Raw genomic sequence first — 27,771 nt, forward strand, 5'->3', positions numbered from 1 at the left:
ATCCCCAGGGCCTCCTGACCCGTGTGATGAGCTGGCCCACGCACAGTGCTGCAGCACACAAGGAGTGCTGTGCCACGCAAGGGCGTCCCTGCATAGGGGAGCCCCACGCGCAGGGAGTACACCCCGCAGGGAGAGCCACCCCGCAGGGAGAGCTGCCCTGCGTGAAAAAAGTGCAACCCACCCAGGAGTGGTGCTGCACACAGGGAGAGCTGACGCAGCAAGATGACACAACAAAAAAAAGACGCAGTTTCCCAGTGCCACCAGACAAGGCAAGCAGATGCAGAAGAACACACAGCGAATGGACAAAGAGAACAGACAAAGGGGGGGAGAAGGGGAGAGAAATAAAATAAAAAATAAATCTTTCAAAAAAAAACAAAAGCAGCTCATCTAGAAATCCTTTATTTGTATTTTCTCTTAGAAAAAAAAAATATACGGATCTGGCGCCCTGTTGATTTCACAGGTTCTGAGGTCGTCTGGGAAGGTGGGAGAAGGCACAGGGCAGCCCCCAGTCCTTCCAAGGCTGTCCAGCAAGGGCTCTGCCCGCCTGGCCTTGGAGCTGGGCTTCCCTGAGATCAGTCCCCAGGCCTGGACACGGGGTGCCAGGGCCGGGGCGGGTTGGCACGGGGGCAGGGGCCGCGGGGCGCTGGGACACCCAGAACCGGGCTGCCCCGCTGGCAGGGACTGCGTCCTTGAGGGCAGGTCACCGGGGCCTCAGGCTCTCGGGGGGAGCCCTGCCAGGGGCCCCCGGGACGGCCCCGCCGGCGTCTCACCGGGGACCGTGTGACTTTACGGGGCAGGGTCTTTGCTGTTTTCTGTGAACCACCTGAGCACCTCCGCCTTGTTCTTCGCAACCCACTTGATGTTGGCTCTCGTCTTCTCCAGGGCCTGCTCCAGGGCCCGCGTGCCCGAGCCGAAGCCCACGTCTGCGTTGTCCTTCTTGAATTGCTCCAGCTGCCGGAAGCAAAGCCTCTGAGCCCCGGGCCGGGCTTTGAGGAGCGGAGCCCCCAGCCCTGCAGCACCCCCCTCTGCTCTAGGGGCCACAGAGACGGGGACTGTCCCTGCGCCAAGCCTTTATCCACGGCCGAGGTCGCAAAATGGCAGCCCTGGGCTAAGGCTGGCTCACGGGCGTATTGGACTTTCACTGAGTCGACCCTCGGTTTTTTTGTTTGCTTTTTTCAATTTATTTTTTAAATTGTAGCGACATATATATATACCATAAAATTTGTCATTTTAACCATTCTTAAGTGTGCAGTTTGGTGGCCTTACTTAACTGTCACAATGTGGTGCTCTTACCATCCATTACCAAAAGTTTTTCACCCCTCTAAACAGAAACTCTGTCCCCATTAAACAAAAACTCTCCATCCCCCTGTTCCCCTGGCCCCTGATAATCTTGAATCATCTTTCTGTCTCTATGAATTTGCTTATTCTAGATCTTTCATGTAAGTGGAATCATACGATATTGGTTATTTTGTGTCTGGTTTATTTTGCTTCATCCATGTAGTTGCATCAGCACTTCATTCCTTTATATGCCTGAATAACACCCCTTGTATAAATACACCATTCATCTGCAGGTAGACACTGGAGTTGTTTCCACTTTTTGGCTATTGTGAATAAGGCTGCTAAGAACATTGGCATACAAGTACCCGAGTCCCTGTTTTCAATTCTTTAGAGTGTACACCTAGCAGGAGAATTGCTATGACCCTCGGTTTTTAATTGAATTGTAATCTGAATTCAATCAAGAGGGGACAGAGTCACAAATTACCCAGACACTGTGAGCAAGCAACCAGCCAAATGTAAACTGTGGGACATTCTATACTACAAATGATCCAGTTTGCTTCAACAAATAAAGACACCTTTTTTTTTAAAGAAGGCCATTACAGATTAAAAGATATGTCACTGCTGGAGATGCTAGCCAGAGCAGTAAGGCAAGAAAATGAAATAAAAGGCATCTAGATTGGAAAGAAAGAATGAGCTCCATTTGTAAATGCCATGCTCTTGTATAGAGAAAATCCTAAGTGAGCCACAAAAAACAAAGAAACAAAAAACTATTAGAGCTAATAAATGAGTTCAGCAAGGTTTCAGGATACAAAAGCAATATACGTAAATCAGTTGTATTTCTATGCACTAGAAATGAAATTCAGAAAGCAATCCTATTTATAGTAAAACCTAAAAGAATGAAAAATATCTAGGAATAAATTTAACAAAAAAGTGTTAGACTGGTACTCTGAAAACTGCAAAACATTGTTGAAAAAAAAATAAGGAAGACCTAAATAAATGGAAAGACAGCCCACATTTAATTGGAAGATGATATTGGTAAGAAGGCAATACTCCCCAAATTGATCTACAAATTCAGTGCACTCCGTATCAAAATTCCAAATGCCCTTTTTGCAGAAACTGACAAGCTGACTCTAAAATTCACATGGAAATGCAAAGGCCCCAGAATAGCCAAAACAATCCAGAAAACGAACAAAGTTGAAGGACCCATGCGTCCCAATTTCACAACTTTCTATATAGCCACAATAATCAAGACACTGTGGTACTAGCATATGGATAGATGCTTAGCCCAATGAAATAGAATTGAGAATCCAAAAACAAACCCATACATCTATGATCAATTAATTTTTCACAAGGGTGCCAAGACCATCCAATGGGGGAAACAAACTCTTTAACAAATAGTTTTGGGAAAACAGGATATCCACATACAAAACAATGTATGTTTTCACCCTGTTTTCAAAACTTAACTCAAAATGGAACAGAGATCTAAATATAAGAGCTGAAACTATAAAATTCTTGGCTCTAGTAGTGATTTCCAGGATACCACACTAAATGCATGAGCAACAAAAGAAAAACAGATAAAGTGGATTTCATCAAAATTGACAATTTTTGTATCAAAAGATACTACACCAAGAAAGTGAAAATATAACCCACACAATGAGAGAAAATATTTGCAAATCATATATTTGATAAAGATAAGGGTCTAGTACCCAGATTATATAAAGAACACTTATAACTCAACAATAAAGACAAATTAATTTAAAAATGGGCAAAGGGTTTGAATAGACATTTCTCCAAAGAAGACATACAAATGTCCAAAAACCACATGGAAAGATACTCAACATTATTAGCCATTAGGGAAATGCAAATAGAACCTACAATGAAATACTACTTCTCACCCAATAGAATGGCAATTTTTTAAAAAAGCAAAACAGAAAATAAGTGTTGGGAAGATGTGACGAATTGTAACCCGCCTACATTGCTGGTGGGAATGTAAAGTTGTGTAGCTACTTGGGAATTTTGGTGGTTCCTCAAAAAGTTAAACATAGAAAGCACACGACAGAACAATTACACACCTAGGTATATACCCACAATAACTGAAAACACATGATTCACAGCAAAACTCAGAAATGAATGTTCTGGCATTATTCATAACAGCCAAAAGGTAGAACAATCCAAATTTCTTCAACTCATGAATGGATAAACAAAATCTGATACAATGGAATATTACTCAGTCATAAAAAGGAAGTATTGATACATGCTACAACACTGATGAACCTGAGAAAGGCTGCCTTAAGTAAAAGAAGCCAGACACAAAGAGCCACATACTATATGGGTCCATTCAGATGAACTGTCGGAATAGGCAAATCCGTGGAACAGGGTAGATCAGTGGCTGCCAGGGGCGGGGCGGGGGGAAATGGGGAGTCACTGTGTGACTGCAGATGGGTATGGGGCTTCCTTTGGGGGGTGATGAAGATGCTCTAGAATTAGATAGTGGTGGTGGTTGCACAACCTTCTACGAAAAGCCATTGAACTGTACACTTATAATCCATGCATTAAAATTTTACCATTTTGTATCTCAATTTAAAAAAACGAATCTAATACAATGAGCTGACATTTGTTTGGCTTCTGACTCAAACACACTAACTGCAAAAAAGACTTAAAAAAAAAAGACTTAGAAAATCTGAATATGGCCTGGATATAAGATATAAGGGATCATTAATTTCCTTGTTTGATAATGGCAGTGTGACTGTGTTAAAAAAAAACAACAACCCCAAACCTGTATTTTAGATGTGACTGAAGTATTTATAGGTGAAATTAAATAATGTCAGTGACTTGCTTTAAAATTGTCCACCCCCACAAAAATGTTAGCAAAACGTTGATAACTGGGTAACTATCAAGATTTCTTCTTACTTTTGTGCGTTTTTGAAAATTTCCAAGATACATTTTTAAATCGACGTGTCAGCATTCAAAGCCTGCAGGTTCCCAGCTTCTCCTCGAAAGTCGGAAGGCCTGGCCCCGCGAGCCCCCTCTCCCTCGCGGCCACGAACGGCGGGAGTGGCATGGAGCCTCCTCCCTTGGACTGGGTTTGGGCCTCTTACGTCGTGCCCCGGCCCCCACCGTGCCCGCCCCGGGGCCACCCAGGGCTGGGGCGCGGCTTCTCACCTGCTGCAGCTCGTACTCGGTGGAGAACCGCCGGGTCACTCCCTGGATGAGGTTGGCGAAGGAGAAGGAGCCGCCGCCGTAGCTGCGGGGCGGGACAGGGTGGGCGGTGAGGGGCCGCGGCCAGCGCTCCTTACCTGTGTCCTCCCCGCTGCGCCGGGAGGGGGCACGCTTCGCTCCTTCGCAGAGATGAGGTGAAACGACACGCCCAAGGTCACACCCGCAGAACGTGGGGGAGCCGGGACCCCGGCGCAGGCCTGACCGCACAACCCCGAGCCGCCCCCCCCCCACATCGTCCACTCGGCCACCTCGAGTGGGGACAGGGAGGGTCGGCATCCCACCTTGACTTTCAGCTCCTGCCCCCGAGACCCCCCTGCCGTGCCCGCCCGCCCGCCGGCCTCCTCCACGCCTCTCCTCCCACTCACTCCTCAAAGAGCTTCTTCCAGTTGCTCCGGACAAAGTCCCAGACCAGGTTTTGCCCGACGACGTTGCTGGCGATGCTGCTGATGGTGGAGGTGGCGTCCTGCCTCCGGATGAGAGTGGCGTTCAGCGTGTAGCTCAGGTACCTGGGAGACAGCCGCCAGGTGGGTAACCGCGTCCCAGGCCCGCGGGTGGGCGCCCGAGAGGGCACCCGGGCCCGCAGAGCCCCCCACCCGCGTGCGTCACCTCCGCATCCGCCCAGCACCCAGGAGACGGCACGGTGCTCGAGGTCCTGCCTCCTCGTGGCCGTGCCAGGTGCCGTGCCTGACATGGAGCTGGTGCCTGGTCACTTCCAGGTGAATACTAGAGGGCCCAAGCTGGCACCAGGTAGGGTGGCCACTGCCACGGGACGTTGAGAGCAGCTCTTCTTTACCGGGGCCCCGGGGAGAGTGTACGAGGCACAGAATGGGAGCTAGGACCCCTCGACTTGCGGGGGTGAGGGGGGTGCCTGGCTGGACGTCCAGGACGACTCGGGTCCAGCTGTGCCACAGCCCTCGGTGAGGGCAACTAAGCTGCTGTCGGCAAAGGTAAATGGGCCACAGCAATTACAAGCACAGAACAGGGGGACAGGCCCGGCCTGCTTCTTGGCTCTACCACTTTTTTTGTTTTTAACTTTTATTACATTTTTTTTACCCCCCCCCCCCGTGGCTTTTTCTGCAGGCTGTCTTGTTCTCTGTGTCCATTCGCTGTGCCTTCTTCTGTGTCTGTATGTATTTATTCATTCCCGCCCCCCTTGCAGCTTGCTTGCTGTCTGCTCTCTGTGTCCGTTCGCTGCGCGCTCTGCTTGTTTTTGCTTGTCTCCCTTTTCGTTGCGTCACCTCGCTGAGTCGGCCCTCTGCAGCGCTTGCAGGCCGGGCAGGGCTCCTTGGCACCCAGGCCGGCAGCTCTCCGCAGCGTGCGGGCGCGCCTGCCTGCACAAGGAGGCCCCGGGACGCGAACCCAGGGCCTCCCATGTGGTAGCCGGGAGCCCAGCTGGTTGAGCCACAGCCGCTTCCCCGGCTCTACCCCTTTTTAACGCTGCGGGACCCTGGGCCGGTGGCCGTGCTTCTCTGAGCCTCCGTGTCTTTGGCTCTAAGATGGGAAGTACCGCCCACACCTCGCAGGTCTGTGAGGATCACACGAACCAGAGGCCTGGCGCGTGTCTGCTCACATGGGGACCCTGGCCTACCTGGCGGGGAGCTCACCTGGGCCGCCCCGCCCGGGTCCTCACCTGTTCAGGATCCACACCTGGTTGCTGCAGGCCAGGGCTGAGCGGAGTTTGTCGGCCTCGTTTACCACCGTGGCCTTCTGGAACTGCTCCCAGGCAAAGTTCCACTCCTCCTCCCCGCCCAGAGCGATGGCGTTGCAGTAGACGGTGGACCGCAGGTTGGGGCTGATCCTGGCGTGGGAGCGGGGAGTCAGAGGGGGCGCAGCGGCGGGGAGGGGTGGCCTGACGCCGGCCGGGCTGCAGGCGGGATAGAGGAGCGGACGAGGAGGAGCAGGGGCCGTGCTCACGTGTTGTTGTCGGGTTTGTTCATCCACTCAGTGAAAAGCGTCGAGACCAGCTTCCGACACTCAGGAACCCCGTTGGAGCAGGCGGTGCTGATGGCATTGATCTCGTTGTACCTGCCCCGGGGGTGACACGAGGTCAGCATGCCTGGCCCAGGCTCTGGCAGAGATTCCCCCGCTGACCCACAACTCCGGGCGGGAGGGCGGGCTAAGTCCGCGCCTCTCCCGGCCCCTGCGAGGCTCCCCCTTTGCTGTGTGCCTTGGGCCTGAGGCTCCTTGGTCCCCAAGCCACCTGGGTGCCCGGAGCGGCCGACACAGGCTTAGCCCCAGCAGGACACCTGCAGGCCGTGGCCTCCCGGGGCCCACAGGCCACAGAGCCTCAGAGCGCGGCCCTTCCTCTGGGGGGGGGGGGGTGTCTCTGCCTGCTGGCCCATGGGGCAGGGGGGGCACCGGCGGACCCCCAGACCCGGGGGAGGGTCCCACTCACTGCTCCATCAGCGTTTGCGGGTGAGCAGTCCAGTTTTGGGTGAGGTTTTGGAAGTAATTGAAGAGAGGAGTGACCTGTTTCTTCAGGTAGTTCTGCGGAAAAGAAACCAGGAACAGCTTCAGAGGGAGGGGCCGAGCGGCCGCGGAGCCTCTGGCGCGGTGGCAGGGGCGAGCAGGAAGGAGCAGGGGTCGGAGGTCAGCGGCTCGCCAAGGCCCCGGCGGCTTGGAGGGGCCAGCACCAGCGGAGGCTTCAGGTGGCCCTCCAAGTCTCAGTCCTAAGGCTCGACGGCTAACGTCGCCCGTTTCTCAAAGCGTCCTGCCCCGCGCCCTGGCCCCCGTCAGAAGTATTCCCTGGTTATTGCGGGAAATCCAGAAACACGGAAACGCACACGCAGAAAACAACCAAAAACCACCCGGGCGCAGACCACGACCGTGATCTCCAAACGGACGCGTCCTCTCCTTTGTTCTCCGCTTCTCTCTTTCCTGCTTGGCGCATCTACAATTCCGCGCGCGGCTCTTTTGACCCCACGTAAGCCCCAGGCCGTGCTAGTGAAACCACTCGTGGGCTTCTGGTCAACCTGGTGGGTTGACATTTGTGCCCACGATGCCTATTCAAATGGAAAGGAACAAAGAGAATAGGAAAGGAAGCATCGGGGTTGACGTGGGTTAGGCAGCAGGAAAGCGGAGAAAGAGATGGTGCCCAGGGGAGAGGCTGGCAGGAAGCGGGCGGGGGAAGCTGCCGGGAGGAGCCCCGGACGGGCTCAGGACTTGGAGGGACGGCTCTGGGGGGGTCAGGGGTGAGGCAGGGGCTGCAAACGGGGGCAGAATTGAAGTCTGTGGGAGGAAGAGTGAAATCCTCAAGTCTGCACTCCTGCCCCTTAGAGCAGGCCACCTCCTTCCTTTCCCCACAGGAGAAACCAAACCCGGCGGGCTCAGGACTTGGGGTCGCCAGGCGCAGTGGCGGCGAGGGAAGGCTGCTGATGGCAAAGAGGGTCGGAGGTGGAAGCCCCGCGCTGTACGGAGCTCCGCGCAGCCCCCAGCCCTACTCTGGCTCCAGCCTCACTGCATAAGAATGAGGCACATTCTCGGGAGAAACTAAGTGCTCAAGAGAAAACTCCCATGGACGCTAATTTTGGGGGTCCTTAGCAAAGAGCTACTTTACCACCCAGTCACCCCATAGTGACGTCCCAGTGAACAAACTCCAGTCTTCCCCCAGAGCATGCCATCACTTTTTACCGCCTCACTCTCGAGTCAGAAGAGGCAGCTTAGCCTCAGTGTGAAAGAGATCAAAACAAACATAAAACTCAAGAGGAAGCAACTCAATGGAAGAAAAGGGAGCTTCACGTAAACCTGTAATAAACATCCTCAGAGAAGTAAGAGAAGATACTGCATAGGACCCAAGAGCCAGAAAGGCCGCTTGGGAATTTAAAAGTATGACAGAAGAGATGAAAAATCTCTAGAGGAGAGGGGGAATGGAAAGCTGAGGGAATCTCCCAGAAAGCAGAACAAAAGCCCAGCAAGATGAGAACTAGGAGAGGAGAGACAAGAAAACCGGAGGATCAATGCAGGAGAAAGAAGTTGGATTAACAGGGGTTCTCGAAAGAGAAAACTGGAAAAAAGTAGGAAAGTTTTAAAGAAACAGTGCAAAAAAATGTCCGAACCCTGAAGGATATGAAAGTCCAGATGAAAAAAGGCCCACACCGTGGGCCACCAGGATTCAGACAAGAGTCCAAAAGCTTCCAGAAGCAGGTAGAGCTGGCCACAAAGAACCGGAAATGAGGACATCTCTGAGCTTCTCGACAGCAACTGGAGAAGCTTGACGTCAGTGACACTCTTCCGAGGGTAATTTCCAACCTAGAAACTTCTAAACCCAGACAGACTTCAATCAACTGTGAAGGTGGAATAAAGGCATTTCAGACAGGCAAGGCCCACCTCTCAGGCACCTGCCGTGGCCGGCCTGGGTCTCTCAAGCTACCCTGAAGTCCTAGCTGCAGGCACCTACAGACATGACCTTATTTGGAAATAGCTATAATTAGTTAAGATGAGGTCCTGCTGGAGCAGGGTGAACCTTAATACACAGAAGAGGGGGGAATCTGCACAGAGACCCTGCAGCAGGAAGACGGCCATGTGCTGACGGGGTCACGGATTCCAGTGACGCCGCCACGAGCCACAGAACGTCTGGGGCCACCCGAAGCTGGAGGAGGCCCGGAAGGACTCTCCGCAGAAGCCGTCGGAGGATGCGTAACCCAGCCGACACCTTAGTTTTATACCTCTGGCCTCCGGAACTGTACAGAGTAAACTTGTGTTGTTTTAAGCCACTCAGTGTGGTCTTTTGCTACGGTGGCCCTAGGAAACAAATACACGGCCTTTCTCAAAAAGCTCCAGAAAACTGTGCTTCCCTATGAGAGAGGAAAACAAGGAAGCATCCACTGCCTCCGGGAGACACAACACAGGAGCGAGATGAAAGGGCCTCCCAGCCTGGGGACAGTGTAGCGGTTCTAGATGGGACCAGGCAGGTACAGAGGGCTCCAGGAGCCACGCCTCTAAGAAAAAAGCAAAACGGACGCAGCCTCTGAGACATCTGTACAAGATGTAAACGAAAGGAAACAAATATAGTACTCTATGTGGCTCTGCACACAACCTATTCAAATAATCACAAAAAAGTAAATGCTGAATACTGATTCAACCAAATATGATATAACTGCACTAGGAAGATGGGGGTGGGGGGGGAGGTAAGTCATTACAACCTCCTTTAGGGTAGTACCTCCAAAAACAGTTAGGGAAAAAACCCTTTCTTTAACAGCTCTACTATAGTCCATCAAATGTGTATTTTATCGTTTCTGTAACCAGTCCCCAGCTGTTGGACATTTAGTGTTGCTGTTGTTTTTCTATTATAAACAGTGATTCAGGGAACATCCTTCTGTTCTTCCTTATATCCTTATGCATGTAGCTGCAGCCAGAGCGAACTTGAATTTCTCTTTGGACTCCCAAGTGGGAACCTCAGCCCCCAGAGAGGTGGCTCTTCCTGAGACCCTGTAAGAGGGAGGCGCAGGTCACCCAAGCCCTATCCCAGGATCCCACAGGGGAGTTCACAAATCTTTTTTCATGGTCAGCATTAAAAGACCTTGAGGACTGTTAAAAGCCTCTCCCTTGGGAAGTGGATGTGGCTTAAGAGATAGAGCTTCCACCTACCGTATGGGAGGACCTGGGTTCGAGCCCTGGGGCCTCCTGGTGAAAAAGGAGAGAAAGCTGCCTGCGCAGCGAGCCAGTGCCCGTGTGGCGAGCTGAGTGCTTGTGCAGTGAGCCAGTGCCCGCGTGGCGAGCTGAGTGCCCATGTGGGTGCCCACGCGGTTAGCCAAGTACCCACGTGGTGAGCCATGCCCGTGCAGTGAGCCAAGCGCCCACGTGAGTGCCCGCGTGGTAAGCCAGTGCCTGCGTGGCGAGCCAAGTGCCCACGCAGCAAGCCGGTGCTCACGCAAGTGAGTCACACAACAAGATGATGATGCAACAAAAGACAGACAAAGCGAAGAGTCAAGGTGAAGCGCAGCAGAGACCAGGAACTGAGGTGGCACAACTGACAGGGAACCTCTCTCCACATCAGAGGTCCCCAGGATCGAATCCCAGTGAATCATAGAGGAGAAAGACGAGAAGAGAAGACAAAAGGAGAAACAGATACTGAAGATCACACAGCGAATGGACACAGACAGCAAGAACAGCAGGCAGGGGGAGGGGGAGGGAGGGGGAGACGGAAGGGGAGGGGGAGGGGGGAAAAGTCTCTCCCTCACAGCCCGGGAGGGCAGGCTAGGTGAGGAACGGCCTGCTCATTTTACAGAGGAGTTAACTGGACCCGAGAAGCTTGGAAGAGACCCTCTGGCCCCCAGCAGAGTGGCCTTTCCAGGGCCTTCTGAAAGTGATCATTTCCCAGAGTTCAAATCGGCACACGTGGCTTGAAGCCTCCGTGTTCCTTTCTGCCCATCCTTCACCCCGCATCCCTCTCGCTCCCCCACCGCTTCCCCAAGCCTGCTCTCAGGAGAGTCGACCTGGAGGGTTTCGGCTCTCCAGGGACGACGCCCACCAGCCTCCTGGGGTGCAGTCCCGGGCGCTGCCGCGCCAGCCTTACCTGCATGGGCCCGTACACCTCGGAGCGGTCGAACATGAGCTTGTAGTAGCTCAGGCTGCTCAGGGCAGCCTGCCAGGGCATGTACTCCGTCTCCTTGTTCAGGAAGAGGGTGTTGCTCAGCGCCAGGGTGACGGGGACGATTTCGGCACTGGGGACAAACAGAGGGACCCAGGTTAGCACCCCCACGCAGCCCAGCCCCCCAGGCTCCTCCTCAACCCAGGCCCCCCTGCACCGTCCTGGTTCCTGTGTCCCCAAGCCCCGACCGCCCCCACCCCAGCATTCACCGGAAGGAAAGGATGGGCGTGGGTGCTGGGAGGGGCCCACTTAACAGATGAGGAAACTGAGGCCCAGAGAGGCAAAGTGACTTGTGCGAGTCCACACAGCCCGTAAGAGACAGCTGAGATTCAAAAGGACGAAGAGCCTGTGCTTTTTCTTTTTTTGGTACTGGGGCTGAGGATTGAACCGTAGGCTCCCCTGAGTTGATTTTGTCACTTGTTGGCTTGTTTTTTTGTGCTGTTTTACTTTGTTCTTAGGAGGCACCGGGGATGAGCCCAGGCCCTCCTGTGTGGGAAGCAGGTGCTCAACCGCTCGAGCCACATCTGTCCCACCAAAGACTGTGCTCTTTACCCTTCCCTCCTTGCCTTGGACTTGCACAGCCCTCCCACTGGGCCCTCCCCGCTCCTCCTCCTCAGGCTGTCTGCACATCTGGTTCAGAAATGTCTGTGTCCAGGAGAGGACATCCCTGGGAACCAGGAACACAGTAGGCGCTCAATAAATACTCGTTCACACACACTGCACCTCGCCTGTCCTGCCCAGGCCAGGTCCTCCCAGCACCTAGCACATGGGCCGGCACACAGTGCGTCCTCAGGCCAAGCGTGGCGCCATTGGAGTACAGGGTGGTTTTGGAGCTGGACAGGCCAGTGCCTGGCTGCCATGGGCTACCGTGTGACCCTGGGCCAGGTCTCACACTCTGACCCTCTGTTTCCTCTTCTGTGATGCGTGGGCGATACGATTCCCACTCTCCCGGGGCGTGAGGATAAATGGAGTGAAGTGCGGGAGGCCCGGGGAGCCCACGGCACCCCCACTCCCACCCCGGCACTCCGGAAGTGCAAGAGGAGGGAGCTGGCTCGTGGGCGTCCCCTGGGCCCGTGGGGGAGGGCCACCCACCTGGCCAGGTTGAAGGCGTCGTTGATGATCTGTGCCCGGTTGATGACAGGAATGGCCTAGAAGGGGGAGCAGAGTGGGGGGGTGGGGGTGGGCCCTGCCGGCTGACCCCTGCCCGGGGGCTGGGCTGGGGCGAGGGGCAGACACCCACCGAAGGGTTGATCTGCAGCTGAGTCTGAATCTTCCTCCAGTTGCCGTCGTCGTAGTTCACCAGGTAGTAGCCCGTCACGTTGACGTTCAGCAGGACCCAGTCGTCGGCCTGCGTCTTGAACAGCTCGCTGTTGGCTACGGGGAGGGGCCGGGGCTGGGGTGGGGGCTCCTCGGGAGGCCGCAGGCTGAGCCCTGGGATCGTCCCTCCGGGCCCCGGCAAGAGCTTCCCCTGGCACCTGCTCGCCCAGACGCCTCTGGTGCCAAGGAGGGAGGCAGGACGGCAGGACTGGGCGTACAGACCACTGCCCACGCCCGCCCCTCGGCGCCCGCCCCGCCCCCTGCACCTCGGCCACGCCCACTCCCAGCCCTCCCAGCCCTTCTCCTGGCAGCCAGAGGGGTCCTGCCATGCCCACCCGCTTCCCACCAGTCCGGGCTCACCCGAGGGCGTGGCCAGTGTCTCTGGCAGCCTGCAGGGCCCTCAGGGACCCACCCACGGGCACCCCTCTGCCCTCGCCCCACGCAGTTCCCACACTCCCTGCTACCTCTGTGCCCTGTACTCGCGCCTCCCTCTGTCTGGAATACTTTCCCTCCTGTGTCAGCCCAGCAAACTCCTACACTTCCTCTAAGCCTGAGCTCACCTCCTCCAGGAAGCCATCCCTGATTGCTCCCTGAAATGGAACCTCTCTACTTCCTGGTTCCCTGTTCCCAGGCTCCAATATCCCTGGCTGGACGTGCCTGTCTGAAAGCTCTCAGCACTGGTGTGCTTTTAACTGCTTGTGTCTGTGCCCCTCATCTGGAAACTTGGTCAAGGTTTGTTTCCTCAGGGCTTGGCACAGAGAAGGGCTGCTCAGTCTCGGAGGGCTCAGCAGGCGCCCGACACGGTTTTAAGTACTGATGTAGATTCTCTGGTTTACTCTCCACACAACCCAACTGGGCATGAAATTATTCTTAGCCCCACTTTACAGAGGAGAAAATGGAGACCAGAGAGGAGTAGTAACTTGCCCAGGGTCACACAGCTGAGCAGCAGCAGAGTGGAGATTGAAACCAAATAAGTCTGTTCCATTTGTTGAGTGACATAGCGGAGGGCACGCTCGCTGAAGCGCACCCAGAACGGGTGCCAGGAGCTGGGAGCTGGGGTGGGACTGACTTACCTTTCTCAACGTCCTCCAGCCAGTAGTGTTTCTGCTCATTGCCATTTCTGATGGATGAGACGGGCACAATCCACAGGTACCTGCATGAGACCCGGGGCGGGGGGTGAGTGGGGACAGCTCGTTGCCACCACAGCCTCCCTGCCCTGAGCCTGCGTCCTGCTGGCCCAGGGAGGCGGAGCTTGTCCCCCGCCGCAGGGACCCGGGCTGCTCACTTGAATTCTGAGGGGCGGGTGACATTGGAGCTGGGGTCGAGGAGGAAGTGCTTCTGGGAGATGTCACCCTGGGTGGTATTCACGGTGACGACGGGGAACCCCATCTGCCGCGTCCAGCGGTCCATGATGTCCCTCACTTTGCGGGGCAGCGTGAGGGCCGTCTGGTTGTCCACGGCCTGGGGGCAGAGCGAGGGGGCGCGTCAGGGGACCTCCGCCCCCCACCCCCGTCGCCCGGGGCCACCCCTCGCCCCGGCCCGGGGGACACTGGTTGGGGAGGCGGTGGGAAGAGCCCCGGGCTGGGCGGCGGGGGCTGGGGTCCCCCAGGCGGCTCTGCCTCTCCCGGGCAGTGCAGGGCGGGCGCCGCGGGCTCCCTCCCACGGGGGCGGGGCAAGTCCCGCGGCCTCCTGCCCCGTGGCCCGCCCTGCGGTGGACGTGTGTCAGGAGACCCCTGGGGTGCTCCCACCTCACCTCTAGCTTGGGGGTGATGAGAAGGAAGAAGGGTGGGGGGGGAGGGGCTGGGTGGCTTTTACTGTCTTCTTGGGTCTGTCCTCATCTTTTTCAAGGCATGAGCATTGCTTTTAAAATTACAACAATGAACAGTAATAAATGAGAAAAGAAAACACCAAAGAACAGGGCAAAAAGAACAGGCAGAGCTGCCTGTCAGAGGGTGGAAGCGGAGGTGGAGGGCTGGAGGTGGCGGTGCTGAGGGCTGGAGGTGGGGGGTGGGTGGAGGTGGGGGGTGCTGAGGGCTGGAGGTGGGGGGTGGGTGGAGGTGGGGGGTGCTGAGGGCTGGAGGTGGGGGGTGGGTGGAGGTGGGGGGTGCTGAGGGCTGGAGGTGGGTGGTGGGTGGAGGTGGGGGGTGCTGAGGGCTGAGGTAGAGGGTGGGTGGAGGTGGGGGGTGCTGAGGGCTGGAGGTGGGGAGTGGGTGGAGGTGGGGGGTGCTGAGGGCTGGATGTGGGGGGTGCTGAGGGCTGGAGGTGGGGGGTGGAGGTGGGGGGTGCTGAGGGCTGGAGGTGGGTGGTGGGTGGAGGTAGGGGGTGCTGAGGGCTGGAGGTGGGGGGTGGGTGGAGGTGGGGGGTGCTGAGGGCTGGAGGTGGGGGGTGGGTGGAGGTAGGGGGTGCTGAGGGCTGGAGGTGGGGGGTGCTGAGGGCTGGAGGTGGGGGGTGGGTGGAGGTAGGGGGTGCTGAGGGCTGGAGGTAGGGGGTGCTGAGGGCTGGAGGTCGGGGGTGGGTGGAGGTAGGGGGTGCTGCGGGCTGGAGGTGGGGGGTGCTGAGGGCTGGAGGTGGGTGGTGGAGGTGGGGGGTGCTGAGGGGCTTTGGGAGGAAGGACGGGAGGGGGCAGCAGTGGGGGCTTCGGGAGAGGGAGGAGGAGGAAGGAGAACGGCCTTCACTGGCCATTGGAGAGGACAGAGGGGGAGGAAAGAGCCGCAGGGCAAGGAGGCCGGTGGGGGGGGCCGGGCTCCTTTGTCAGCGGGCGGGGGGGGGAGCCAGGCTGCCAGGAGGTTCGAGCTGGAGGGGACCAGCCAGCAGGCAACTGGGGCCCGCGGGCAACTCCCTAGACCATGACCATGGGCCTGGGTACCTGGGATCAGGAAGGCGGGGCAGCAGTGGGGGTGGGGTGGGGAAGGTCACCAAGGAGAAGATGGTGGGGGGTGGGGGCTGGGGTTTTGGAGGGGCTGGGGGGGGCAAGCCCTGGGGCCGAGGAGGCTGGAGTTGGGGGGAGGAGTGGAAACAATGGGGGGGCTGTGGACAGTGCAAACTCCAGTCCCAGGCGTGGGATGGGGGGTGACGGGGAGAGGCGGCCGGAGGGCCACCCCCAGGCCGGGGGCTGCTGGGGAATGCGAGGCGGGGCAGGGGCAGAGGGTCAGAGTTTGTGCTGGGGGAGCGGGGTGAGGGGGGGGAGGCCGGGGCACAGGGCACTGCCAAGTGCTGAGCACAGACAACAGCTGGCTCCAAAGTTCCCGTTTTCCTCCCCGTGCAGATAACCCCTCCCCGGGCAGGCCGCGCCGCCAGGAGCCGGGCCCCGCGGGCGCCCCGCACCTCCGGCCAGCGCCATCTGACGCCGAGCCCGTGGCACAGAGGGGCAGCCGAGGCCCGACGGGGGGGCCCCGGGGACCCTCCCAGTGTGGCCCCGGGAGGGGGCCGGCGAGGACCCACCTGCTGCAGGTGCTCCCACAGGTCCAGGTAGATGGTATTGTTGTAGGCAAAGGTGTTCAGGTAGGTCTGTGGAAAGACGGGCGGCGGTGAGGCGGGGCCCCGCGGCCGGGGGGGGGGGCAGGGGCGGGGGGGGTGGCACTCACCGCCAGGCCCTTCTTGAACAAGTCCTCCGTCAGGAAACTGGACAGCATCCTCAGGACCGAGGCGCCCTGCGCGGGCGGGGGACAGGGGCCTCAGCAGGCTGGCCGGGCCCCGCGCCCCGGCACCCACCTGGCCGCGCCCCCCCCACCCCGGGTGCCCCGCGCCGCGGCGGGGGCGCAGCACCTTGCTGTAGGCGATGGAGTCGAACTGCTCGCTGATCTGGGCCGGCGTCTGCACCTCGTCGGCGCTGCTGGACAGCGGGTGGGAGGAGGCCAGCGCGTCCACGGCCATCACGCGGTACACATCGTTCAGCACCATGAGGTCCCTCTGCAAGTCCCCGGCGGCCGTCAGCGGCCTGGCCCGGGACTGGGGGGGGGGTCCCGCCCGGGCACCCCTCCCGCCCAGACCCCAGGGGGGGCTGGCGCACCAGGTTCCAGGTGGGTTCCGCGTAGTCGGCCCCCAGGTACTCCACGTAGGAGGCGAAGCCCTCGTTCAGCCACAGGTCGTTCCACCACTTCAGGGTGACCAGGTTTCCAAACCACTGCGGGGACAGGGGGGTCAGCCCAGCCGGGCTCCCCCCGAGCACCCGCCCCTGGCCGCCCCCCACCCCCCGCGGCGGGGTTGGGGGGGTGGTGGGCCTACCTGGTGGGCCAGCTCGTGGGCGATCACCGTGACCACCCGCTCCTTGTTCCCGATGGAGGAGGACAGCGGGTCGAAGAGCAGGGCGCTCTCGCGGTAGGTCACCAGGCCCCAGTTCTCCATGGCGCCCGCGTTGAAGTCGGGCAGGGCCACCTGGTCTGCGGGCGAGGCGAGGCCGTTGGCATGAGGGGCGCGGGCGCCCGGCGGCTGCCACCCCCCCCCGCCGCCCCCCACTCACCGGATTTCTCGAGGGGATAAGCCGTGCTGTAGTGGCCGGCGAAGAAGTGCAGGATCGGGCCGGTCACGTTCAGCGCGTAGTCGCAGTGGCCCGCGGTCGTGGCGCTGGGCCGCGCCCAGATGCGGATCTGCAAGACCGAGAGCCTCGTGGGTCCTGGAGCTGGTTGGGGGGGGGCGCCCGACAGGTCCCCGACGGGGCAGGGCTCAAACAGCAGAGGAGGGGGCGCGGGGCCTTGGAGCGTCCTGGGCCCCTCCCCCCCCGGAATAACGACAGCCGAAGCCGCTGCCCCTCTGGCAGGGACAGGAGCGTGTCCCCGCTTCCCCGGGGCGGGGCCTGAGGATCGGGGAACTTGCGGCGCCTGCTCGAGAGCCCTGCGCTGGGAGTCAGCCCCCGCCTTACACCTGGGGCTGGGGGGGGGGCACGGGCGAGGGGGGCAGGAGACCCCCGGGGCAGGTGCGGGCAGGCAGCCGCTGCGCACCAGGACGTTGGACTCGTTCCTTTCCACAGCGGTGAACTCGCTGACGATGTAGGCCAGCAGGTACGTGGACATCCTGGGAGTCTCCTGGAACTCGGTGATGTTCCAGGAAGAGTCTTCAGGCAACGGCCTGCTGGGAACTGGGCAGGGAGAAGGCGGAGGGGTGGCCAGGCGGCCCCTCCCTGCCCCGCACCCCAGCCTCAGGCCGCTGGGCCCCCCACCCCACCCCGCCCAGGGCTGCGCGGCCCTCACCTCGGGGCGGCATGTTGGACAGAGCCGTGAGGTCCTTGGGGTGGATGAGCGTGATGTTGAACTTGGCCTTCATGGCCGGCTCGTCAAAGCAGGGGAAGGATTTCCGGGCGTCCGCGGCCTGCATCTGCGTGGTGGCCACGACCCTGCCGGACCAGGGGGTCAGGGGCTGGGGAGGGCCGGGGGGGGGGGGGCTCGGGCCCCTGCCCGGCTGGCAAGGCGAGCGTGCGCCGTGGAAGGCTGCGCCCGTGTCGCCCCCCGCCCGGCCTTCGGGACGCGGGTGGGCGACGTCCGGCCTCCTGGACCCACGGGGAAAGTCCTGGCAGCCCTGCCCCGCCGTGGCAGCGGCCGGGTCCTTGGGCAGAAGCGCTGCCCCGGCCTTTCTGATTTCCTCTCTGCCGAAGAGCCCACTTCCGCCCCCTCCCCGATGCCCTACCAGGAAAGGGCAGGGCCACCGCCAGCGGGCGCAGCGACGAGGCCAGCCCAGCGCCCGGCGGGCTCGAACCCCAGCCCTCCCCTGGCTCTCCCCCCACCCCCGGGCTCAGCATCTAGGGTCTGCCCCGGCCCGAACTCACTTTCTGACGTTCCCATCCATGTACTCGCTGCGGTAGAAGCCGGCCAGGTCGTCGGCCAGCTCCCCCTGGAAGGTGGCGTCCATCTCGTACTGGCTGCCCACCTGCAGGTCGGCCTTGAGGTGCACCACCAGGTACTCGGTGCGCTCCACCAGCTCGGTGCGGTCGATGGCGGGGGCCTGGGAGCCCCCCACGCCCCGCAGGGCCACCCGGTGCCCCTGGGACCTGCTGGTGTAGTTGAGCTTCTTGCTGTGGATGATGATGAGCTTGGTGGCTGCCTTGCAGGTGAAGCGGACGGTGCTGTTGCCCGTGAAGATGTAGAGGCCCTGGGCATCGGGGGTGAGGTAGGGCCTCAGCGTCACGTTGTAGGAGTCGGGCATCAGCGCCGTGGGGAGGCGGTACTGGTTCCACGGTAAGGACGGGTCCACGGTGGTGCCCGGGGTGCCGGTGGGGGCGGCCGTGGGGTTCCCGGAGCCCGAGCTCTCGGCATTGCGGTTCTTCTCCTGGGAGTACACCACCGACAGGGCGATGATGGTGGCCACGGCCGCCACGCCCAGGAAGATGCCCAGGATGCCCAGGGGCTTGGAAATGTAGAAGCCCTTGGCCATGGCGAGGGCGCGGGGCGCGCTCCGGGCGGCTCAGGACAGGCAGGGGCCAGAGCCGCAAGGGGCCAGGCTTTTATCCGAGAGAGGGAGGAGCCCCGGAGCCAGCAGCGTGGGCAAAAAATTAACCAGGGCTCGGGCAGGCGAAGGTCACTGGGCTGGAGAGGGCCACGTTCCACCCGGGCCACCGCGGGCGATGATGCAGGGACGGCGTGAGGCGCAGCTCGGGCCAGCCTGCCGGGGACAAACACAGTGTCCGGTTACAGGCTGCAGGCGGCCCCGGGCCAGGCCTGAGGGCTGCAGGGCAGGCACAGGAGGCAGCCCGGTGGGGAGAGGGAAGGGACTGGGGTACTGATCTGCCCGTGAGCCGGGAGGCTGGGATCAGCAGCGAGGGGGCGGAGGTTAGACGCAAGGAAGGACTTCCCAGGAGCAAGAGGCCTGAAATGGAGATGGGAGAGGGCTCAGCCCTTTGCCTGGTCCCAGTAGGATTCCAGGAGCTTCTCAGCCCCCCGGTCCCAGCCTTCCTTTTTGTCCAGAGCAGGGAGTGATTCCAGGTGCACTTCACTCTCCCTTCTTTGCTAAATGCTCTTTTTTGTTGTTTCAATTATCAGCTGAGTAAAATGAAATGAATTGTTCTGCCTCTTCTTTTTTAAAAAAAAACAAAAGGACCTCCTTGGGATCTATTAACTATTAACTTTAATTAAAAAAAAGAAAAGAAAAAATATAGGAAAAAAGAAAAGATGATGAGAACGATTGAAGCAGCTTGCTTTTCTATTAGAAAAAGCACCTAGCATGAAAATTTCACATTGCTACTTTAAGATCCAAAGAGAATAAAGTAAAAACAAACATAACACTTTAACTTGAAAAGAGAACACTTAAGAAACACTCGATTATTAGAAGGAGAAAAAAAAAGGGACGAGGAAGCTGGTGGAGACTTCCCCCAGCTGAGGCCTTGGCCAGGTAACTTGGCCTTGCTGAAAGCTGTTTCCTCATAAATACCTTTCAGTATTTCCCTCCCAAGGCTGTTGCTCGGCTTCAGTGAGAAACGCAATGCCTAGCAGGAGGCCCCACCGCCGCCTTCCCTTTCCTTCTTCTTACCCGGCGCCACTTTTCCTGTCTTTGGTAGAAATGAAGGTACCACTTATCTTTACAGACTCAATAAATGATGCCTCTACAGGAAGGAAGTCCATCACCACCCTGGACACCCACGAGGGCAGTTTCTCAGGCCTCGCCACCGCCCACCCCTCCCACGGGCCACTGCTGTCCCCCTACCTTGCCTTGTCACTGGTCAAAGTCCCTCGCCTCGTTTATGTGGACTCTGTTGCACCCTTACACTGGACTTTCCGTTTCCTCTTAGGCTCCCTCCAACGTGTTTCCCACACAAATCATAGCGTTTTTATGATGCTGCATAAATCCTTCTATTTCCTCTTAGAATCTGTATCGGATCTTCTAAAGGGACCTACAAGCCCAGGGACCATCAGCCTGCCCCCTCTCGGCCTCACTCCTTCCCACACTCGCCCTCACTGCGGCACTGCAGCCACGTGCCCTCCTCCCGTCAGCTCCTCCAGCTCACCACCTTCCCTCCGCCACAGGGCCTTTGCACATGCTGCCCTCCCCCCTGCTTTGGCTAATTCCTAGTCACCCTTTAGATCTTTCTCCAAGAAGCTGCCCCAACCTCCTGGACCAGGTCAAGCCCCTATTCGCTCCAACCCTAGAACGCAGCGCGATTTTCCATTTTACCTGTGTGGTGATGACGGGGGTCACGCCTGCTTCCTCACCGGACTGCAGACCCCGTGAGAAGAGGGCCTCGGCTACGTCTGCTCCCCAGCACTTGGCCCGGAGCCTGGGCACACAGTAGGTGCCCAACACGTATTTGTGGACTGAATGTACACATGCACGGGTTTTCAGAAGTGACGTCTTTATTGAAGACTTCCGGTCCCTGCCCCAGCCCCACCTGGGGAGGACTGCCCGGCTCCCCCCGGCCTGCGTCCCACCACCGCAGACCGTCCCCGACATCGCAGGAAGCCTGGGACGCCGGAACGCACCTCCGGGCTCACAGGCCCGCCTGCCCTGTGAGCTGGACGGCCCCTGGGAGGCTTCACGCTCCGGCACCCTGAGCCGGTGGGAAGGCTGGTTCAGCGAACGCAGGCATGGATCAAACGCACGCGTAATTCCTTCACGCAAGCTTCAGTGCACGATGGAGTGACTGGGAAGCGGACTTGGCCCAGGGGTTAGGGCGACCGCCTACCACATGGGAGGTCCAAGGTTCAAACCCCGGGCCTCCTCGACCCGTGTGCAGCTGGCCCGTGCGCAGCGCTGATGCGTGCAAGGAGTGCCGCGCCACGCAGGGGTGTCCCCTGCACAGGGGAGCCCCACGCGCAAGGAGCGCGCCCCGTAAGGAGAGCCGCCCAGCGCGAAGGAAAGTGCAGCCTGCCCAGGAATGGCGCCGCACACACGGAGAGCTGACACAGCAAGATGACGCAACAAAAAGAAACACAGATTCCCAGAGCTACTGATAAGGATAGACGCGGTCACTGAACACGCAGTTAATGGACACAGACAGCGTACAACGGGGAGGGGAAAGGGGAGAGAAATAAATAAAAAATAAATCTTAAAAAAAAAGATGGAGTGACCAGCACCTCCACGGGCCTGTGGAGACCAGGGTCTGGGTGTAAGGTCTCCAGGGGAGTCACTCGGTCCCCACCTTCCAGAGCGAGGGTGCCCTAGCCTTCTTGGCATAGAGAGCCCCTCCCTGGGGCTCTGAGCTGGGGCCAGCCCGGCCTTCCCCCTGCATGAGCAGCAGCCGGGCCCCAGCAGGCCTGGGTCGACGGCCGGCAGGCACCGGGGGAAGCCAGGGGCCGCGAGGGGCCTGGGGGGACGGGCAGACGGCCGCGGCTTGGGCGAGGCCACGGGGGCCCCCAAGGGCGACGAGGCTTGTGTTCGCAGGCGCCCTCCCCCCGCGCTGGAGACTGCGCAGGGAGGCCGGCCTGCCGCAGCCCCGGGGACGGGCACCCAGCGGCCGTGCCCGCCCTCTGCCCCAGCTTGCCGTGCCCCGGGCGGGGCCTGCTGCCCTCTCCCCCCTCTGCAGCCGTGAGACCCACGAGTCTGCTTGGCCTAATTCCTTCTCCAAACACAGAGGCCCCGTGGTCTCTTCCTGTTTGCTTTGGACACGGCCCACAGGCCCGGCCTCCTGGAACTGCCTCACTTTCGGAACGGGCCTCTGGCCGTCAAAGATGGCGCAGCAGGCAGCCTCCTGCCGTCACGAGGGGTCCCTGCTCTGCGCCCCACGCCAGCCCAGGCCAGGGGAGGGGGGCGGACAGTGAGGGTCCTGCTCTGCAGCCCCGTCTTCACCGGCACTGAAAAAGCCCCTGCCACCACCCGGGCCTGGCCACCCCTGCACGGCGCATCACCCAACCCACCAGCACTCTTCAGCACCGAGCCCTTCCCAATGGGGTGGAAAGGACTCTCCTGCTCTGCCCTGGGCCCTAGCTCCCCACTGCCTGCGAGTAAAGGTTAGGGCGTCCGTCTACCACATGGGAGGTCCGAGGTTCAAACCCCCGGCCTCCCTGACCCGCGTGGAGCTGGCCCATGCGCAGTGCTGATGCGCACAAGGAGTGCCGTGCCACACAAGGGTGTCCCCCGCGTAGGGGAGCCCCAAGCGCAAGGAGTGCGCCCGTGAGGAAAGCCGCCCAGCATGAAAGAAAGTGCAGCCTGCCCAGGAATGGCGCCGCATACACAGAGAGCTGACACAACAAGATGACCCAACAAAAAGAAACATAGATTCCCGTGCTGCTGACAACAGAAGCGGACAAAGAAGATGCAGCAAATAGACACAGAGAACAGACAACCGGGGTAGGGGTGGGGGGGAGGGAGAGAAATGAATAAATAAATCTTTAAAAAAAAAAAACTTGACCGTGGCTTGAGCCTCTAGACCTGTGAACTTGACCCTCTGGACCCTCCTCCTCCCACTGCCCACTGTTGGCTCTTGGCTCCAGTGGCCAACGCTTCCTCAAACCCTCCGGGCTTCTTCAGACCCCTGAGCCTTTGCACATCCTGTCCCACTGCCAGCAGCACCCACTTCCTCTCCCTCCTGATGAACTCCTTCGAGACCCAGCTCCGATGTCACTGTCATCTCACATGTGGTGGCCCCTCTTCCCTCTCTGCTCACCCTCTATCCAATCACTCGCCAAAAGGCCATCTTGTGTTCAAAAGCCTGCCACCGGACCTGGGGATCTTGAAGGGACGCTTTAAGTCTTGTTTCTCTTTGTACGCCTCTCCAAGCCTCACCCAGGACAGGAGTCTAATGAATGCCGGCTAAATGAACGATGGCTTCCAGCGGTCCTTGCCAGGGCCTGCAGGTCTGGCGTGATCCAGCCCCCAAGGAGTCTCTGGCCTCATCTCAAGCCCTCGCTCCCGCAGTTGCCCTCCATCCATTCCCTGGCCTCTTTCGGTTCCTCGAACCGTTCCTTCCACACACTCTCACCTTCTCCGGTCTCCACGTGCAAGCTGCTCCCTGTGCCGAGGCAGCTGCCTGCCTCTCCCTCGCCTGCTGCCCGCGTGTCCTGGAGCCTCACCCCGTGAGATGCCCTAGGGCAGCCCCCAGCCCCGCCCCCAGGCTGTGGGCACACGGAGGGCAGTCCTTTGTAGTAGCCTCCTCTGCCCCAGACACCCAAGCACAGCAGCCAGCACACAGCAGGCGCTCAGTAAATGCCATGGAATAGGTGAATCAAAGTAAACTGGGCAGCAGCAGGTCAGGCTGGACCTCAGCGTGCGCAGTTGTCCCACCCTCTACACCAAGCACACCTGCCCGCTGTGTTTAGACTGGAATGTGCCCACAAACCACCTTTGTTGAGTTTGGCTGTATCCGTGACCCTCCTCTACAGTATTGACTTAATATTTTTCTTCAGATCAACTCACTTATTCACTTAGCCTCCACCTGAATGAAATCGTGATTTGATGCATTATGTATTTTTTTCTGACACACACTTAAATGAATGAGCGTGGATTTAAAAACCGTTCACCCAGGGAGCCCCCTAAAATCATCCTGTATAGCTGCACCCATTTGGAGAGTCGCTGCGCTGTCCTGTGTGATTTTGGGGCGGTAGCGCCTGCGGGCTGTCTTTAGAACAAAACCTTTCTGCAGGTGAGCAAACACACGCGCTCCTTTGACTGCTAATCTCTTGACGGGGAGACCCTGAGCACCCCTACCCCGTCTCAACCACAGCAGCCCTTCTGGGGTTGACATTCTTTCTGCCCTGCTTATGTTTTGATCCAGAAAATAGAAGTTCCTCTATGTAAAACTGGGAAAAAATAAATTCAAGGTGGACCATGATGCGAGAGAATATTTAAGGCACAACCAGGTGCAGACCTCGGCTGAAGGGAAGAAGCAGACGCGTCTCAGGGCCGAGCGGCCTTCTGCTCAGGTGCGCCGCTCAGGTGCGCCAACGCCAGGAGCCGGGGCGGGCGGTGGCGGGAGGGCGGAGGCCACCTGCCAGGCCGAGCCCTGCCACGTCCCCTCAGCTCCCCCACCCTGAGCCGCCGGGGCTAAGGGGCTCGCGGATGCCCGTCGTTCTGCTCCGAGGGAGCCGTGAGTGGGGGGGGCCTCCTGGCCTTGTCCCCCGCCGCCTGGGAAGGACACCAAGCCTCCACCCACAGCTGCATCAGGCTGGCCCGGGGCCAGGCGCCAGGGCGCTTCCTTAGGGAGTCTCAGCAGGGACCATCCTGTGGGAACCTAGCAGCTCCCTGCGGCCTCTTCTGCCGCCCCCGTGCCGGGCGCTCAGGAGGAGGGAAGGGCCCGAGAGCGCCGGTGGGGCAGGGCAGGGTGGGGAGAGGGTACGAGCCACGGAGGGCTCGCACTGGGCTGCAGATCCTGCCTGGGCAATCCCATCTGTGTGGCTGCGCGCCTTCTGTGTCCCCCCCCCACCCCCCGGAGAGCCACCCCGCTTTTGCAGATGAGGAAAGCCAGGCACGGAGAGGTTAGGCGGCTTGCCCCAGGTCACACAGCTAGTCAGGGGCGAGTTTCTAGGCTTAACCAGCCTTGCCTCCTGCAAGTGTCCCCCCACATTCTCTCCCGTGACAGTGCCCACGAGTCAGGAAGTGCAGAAAGAGACACACGGCCTTTTAGCACCGCACACGACAGCAAGTTGCCCAAAGCAGGCCTGGCTGGGATGAAAGAGCTGGTCATCGGGGCTGGGTGTCCCCGAATGATGCAGACACAATAAGGGGGTTGGCGCCAGAACAGCTGCTCTGGGAAAGGCTGAGCGATAGGGAACCTGCTAGAACTCAGCTTTGGGGTTTGCAAAGGGCCATGAACTTCCTGCCCCCAGACCAGGACCGGAGCTGGGGGTGCTCTCTGGGAAGTGGGGCTTCTTGGCAGAAGGGGGACTCTGGAGGCCGCTGCCGGACACAGGCCTGCGGGGGACCCCGACTCTGCCTCCAAGGGAGTGGCCAGAGCCACCCAAAGGCCTCTGGGGAGACCCCCGGGGTTGGACCGGGCTGGGAAGGGGGGGGGGAGGGCTGCGGGCCACGGGGGGTGGGGAGACCCCCCCCACAAGGATCCTCTGGTCGCCCCCAGCAGGGGCTCCTGGAGCTCCCGCTAGAGCCACATCCCCAGGACCCGGGCCTCGTTTCTCCGGCCCCTCCCTCGTCGGGGGTCTCTGTCTATGTCCTTGGAGTGCTCAGCGATCAAACTCTGGGAGCAGAGGGGCTGGAGGACACCGCCCCAGCGCTGGGGGGGATGAGGAGGGGACCCCACCCCCGACGCCCCGCAGCGCAGGGCACGGGCCTCCTGCTGCGCGCCCGCCCGGCTTTAGGGTCCGCAGGAAATGGGCGGCGCCGGCGGGGGGGGGGGGGCTTGGTCTCCACTGACCCCCCGCACTGCCCGGGGAGGGGTGTACGGGCTGAGGCCGGGGGGGCCCTAAGTCCCGGAGCCCCGGGCGCTGCGGGGCGCTGGCCCCCTGGGGGCCCCTCCGCGGACGCGTGCGGCGCACTGGGAGCCTTCCCGCGGCAGGGCCGGGCGCGCCGTCACCCCGCGCATCGTGACGCGGACCTTGGGGACCACGGGGAGGAGGGAGGTGATCCCGCAGCTGCCTCTCCTCCCCCCGAGGCGGGTGGGGGCACAACGCTGGCGGGGGGCCTGGCGCCCCTGCCCCTGGGCCGCCCCCTCGGGGGTGCGGACGCCACGGAGACCCCTCGGGCCGGCCGGGCTGCCTCCCTCCCCGGCTCCTGCCCCACCCCGCGGGGGTGCCACGCGAGCCCCGCAGCCCCGCTGCGACCCGCCGGAGCCCCGACCCCAGCCCCGCGGGAAAGTCGGGGTTTGGGGCTCCCGGGGTGCGGGCGACTCGCCCGCAGGGCCGTGCTGGGATCCCGGGCCAATGCCCCGCGGTCTACCCACCTGGGACGTCGGGGTGTGCGCGCCCCCGGGGCCTGCCCGCAGCCCGCCGCCGGCGGCTCCTCTCGCCGGGTCCCCGAGCGTCCCCGCGCTCCGCGAGCCCCACCCGACGACGCCTCCCGCGCGGGTTTTAAAGGGAAGTAACCTGACCCCCACGGCTCCCGCGGTTTAACCCCCGCGGCGCCGCCGCCGCCTCCCGGGGTGCGGGGCGCGGCCGCGCTTCCGACGGCCCGACCTGGGCGCCCCGACTCGCCCGCGCGCGGGGCCCCCCTGCCCTGGGCGCTCGGCCGCCGCCTCTCTGCCCCCCACGGGGGCCACGGCCGCCCGGCCCGCCTCCCCCCTCCACATCTGGGCAGCATCTGCCGCTGGGGGAGGAGCCTCGACTTCCAGAAAAAGCCGCGGCGCGTCCCCGGGAAGCGGGTGCTGCAGATCCCTGCCTCTGGCCGGGGCACCGTTCCCCGTCCTGGCTGTCGGCGCTCAGCTTGCGGAAGGCAGGAAGGGCGGCAGGGCTGGCGAAAGGGAAGCCGAGCCGGGGTAGAGGCGCTTCCCATCCGGCTTCGCTTCCCCAGGCTGTGTGACCTCGGGCAGGCCGCTGGCCCTCTCTGGGCATCTCTTTTACCCGGCAGTGCCAAGTGGTCTTTGTGTTCCTTTCCTATTGCCGTTGTTACAAATGAACGCACACTTAATAGGACACAGATTTATTATCTTGCCGTTCTGGCTCTTTGCGTCTGAAGTGTGATGAGGGTCTCAAGGGGCTAAAATCAAGGCATCGGCGGCTGTGTTCCTCCTGGGGGCTCCGGGGGGGGGCACCCGGTCCTCGCCTTGTCCTCCTGGGGGCTCCGGGGGGGGGCACCCGGTCCTCGCCTTGTCCTCCTGGGGGCTCCGGGGGGACACCCGGTCCTCGCCTTGTCCTCCTGGGGGCTGCAGGGGGGCACCCGGTCCTCGCCTTGTCCTCCTGGGGCTGCGGGGGGGCACCCGGTCCTCACCTTGTCCAGCGGCTAGAGGCCACTTGCACCCCTTGGCTCCCAAGCCAGCAGGGGCCGAGTCTTCCTCACTGTGCATCCTTCTCACTCTGACCTTCCTGTCCCCATTTCCACATCCAAGGGCCCTGACATTCCACGCGGGGCCTGCCCAGCTCATCCAGGACCCTCTCCCTGGGTCACGGCCAGCTAACTAGCAACTTCAATGGCAGCTGCCCACTAACTCCCCTTTGCTCTGGGGTGTAGCAGCCACAGGTTCTGGGATTTCGGACAGCGGCTTTTTGGGGGGCTGTCTACCACGATATGCTCGGTGCCTTCCTTTTCATCCTCAGGCCTCGCTCACACCGGCCGGCTCCTCGCCTCCCGTTCCTGGGGCCCGCGGAACAGCTGAGCCCTGCACTGGGGGGCCCTGGCGGGCGACTTTTGGGCTGATGGCATCTTCTGGTTGTGCTTGCACTTCCTTAGGAACTGCACAGCAGGCCAGGGTGCTGCTGAGCAGCAGCCTCGCTTCCCTTTTCTCATCGGTGGCTGCAGATTTTAAAATCCAGATCACGAGTTGGCTGGAATATTAGACTTGTAGGGAAAATACGAGTAAGGAGGCTCTGAGTGAGACGGGAAGGGTTATCTGGGGTTTTCCCAGG

At 60.3% G+C, this 27,771-nt stretch overlaps 1 protein-coding gene across 5 annotated transcripts; it reads right to left on the minus strand.

Moving 5' to 3' along the window:
- Positions 1-383: 383 nt before the first annotated feature.
- ANPEP (alanyl aminopeptidase, membrane) lies at positions 384-26,239 on the minus strand. 5 transcript variants are annotated; one of them, XM_058294691.2, is made up of 23 exons: positions 26,154-26,239; positions 20,501-20,640; positions 19,760-19,877; positions 18,162-18,994; positions 17,590-17,732; positions 17,341-17,477; positions 16,863-16,989; positions 16,628-16,782; positions 16,413-16,526; positions 16,169-16,312; positions 15,988-16,053; positions 15,845-15,910; positions 13,689-13,864; positions 13,477-13,556; positions 12,327-12,460; positions 12,179-12,234; positions 11,012-11,159; positions 6,893-6,984; positions 6,412-6,522; positions 6,128-6,295; positions 4,863-5,003; positions 4,441-4,522; positions 384-951 (listed from the first exon to the last, which is right to left on the minus strand). In XM_058294691.2, the coding sequence occupies exons 4-23, from the start codon at positions 18,764-18,766 to the stop codon at positions 787-789; spliced, it is 2,910 nt and encodes a 969-aa protein (XP_058150674.1). In that variant the 5' UTR covers positions 18,767-18,994; positions 19,760-19,877; positions 20,501-20,640; positions 26,154-26,239; the 3' UTR covers positions 384-786. The 5 variants fall into 5 exon arrangements, with proteins under 5 accessions (XP_058150674.1, XP_071070478.1, XP_071070479.1 ...); XM_071214377.1 differs by lacking the exon at positions 26,154-26,239 and adding an exon at positions 23,244-23,306; XM_071214378.1 differs by lacking the exons at positions 20,501-20,640; positions 26,154-26,239 and adding an exon at positions 20,033-20,178.
- Between the last annotated feature and the right edge of the window lie 1,532 nt (positions 26,240-27,771).

Source organism: Dasypus novemcinctus, chromosome 3 (assembly GCF_030445035.2).
Source record: "Dasypus novemcinctus isolate mDasNov1 chromosome 3, mDasNov1.1.hap2, whole genome shotgun sequence".
Lineage (NCBI taxonomy): Eukaryota > Metazoa > Chordata > Mammalia > Cingulata > Dasypodidae > Dasypus > Dasypus novemcinctus.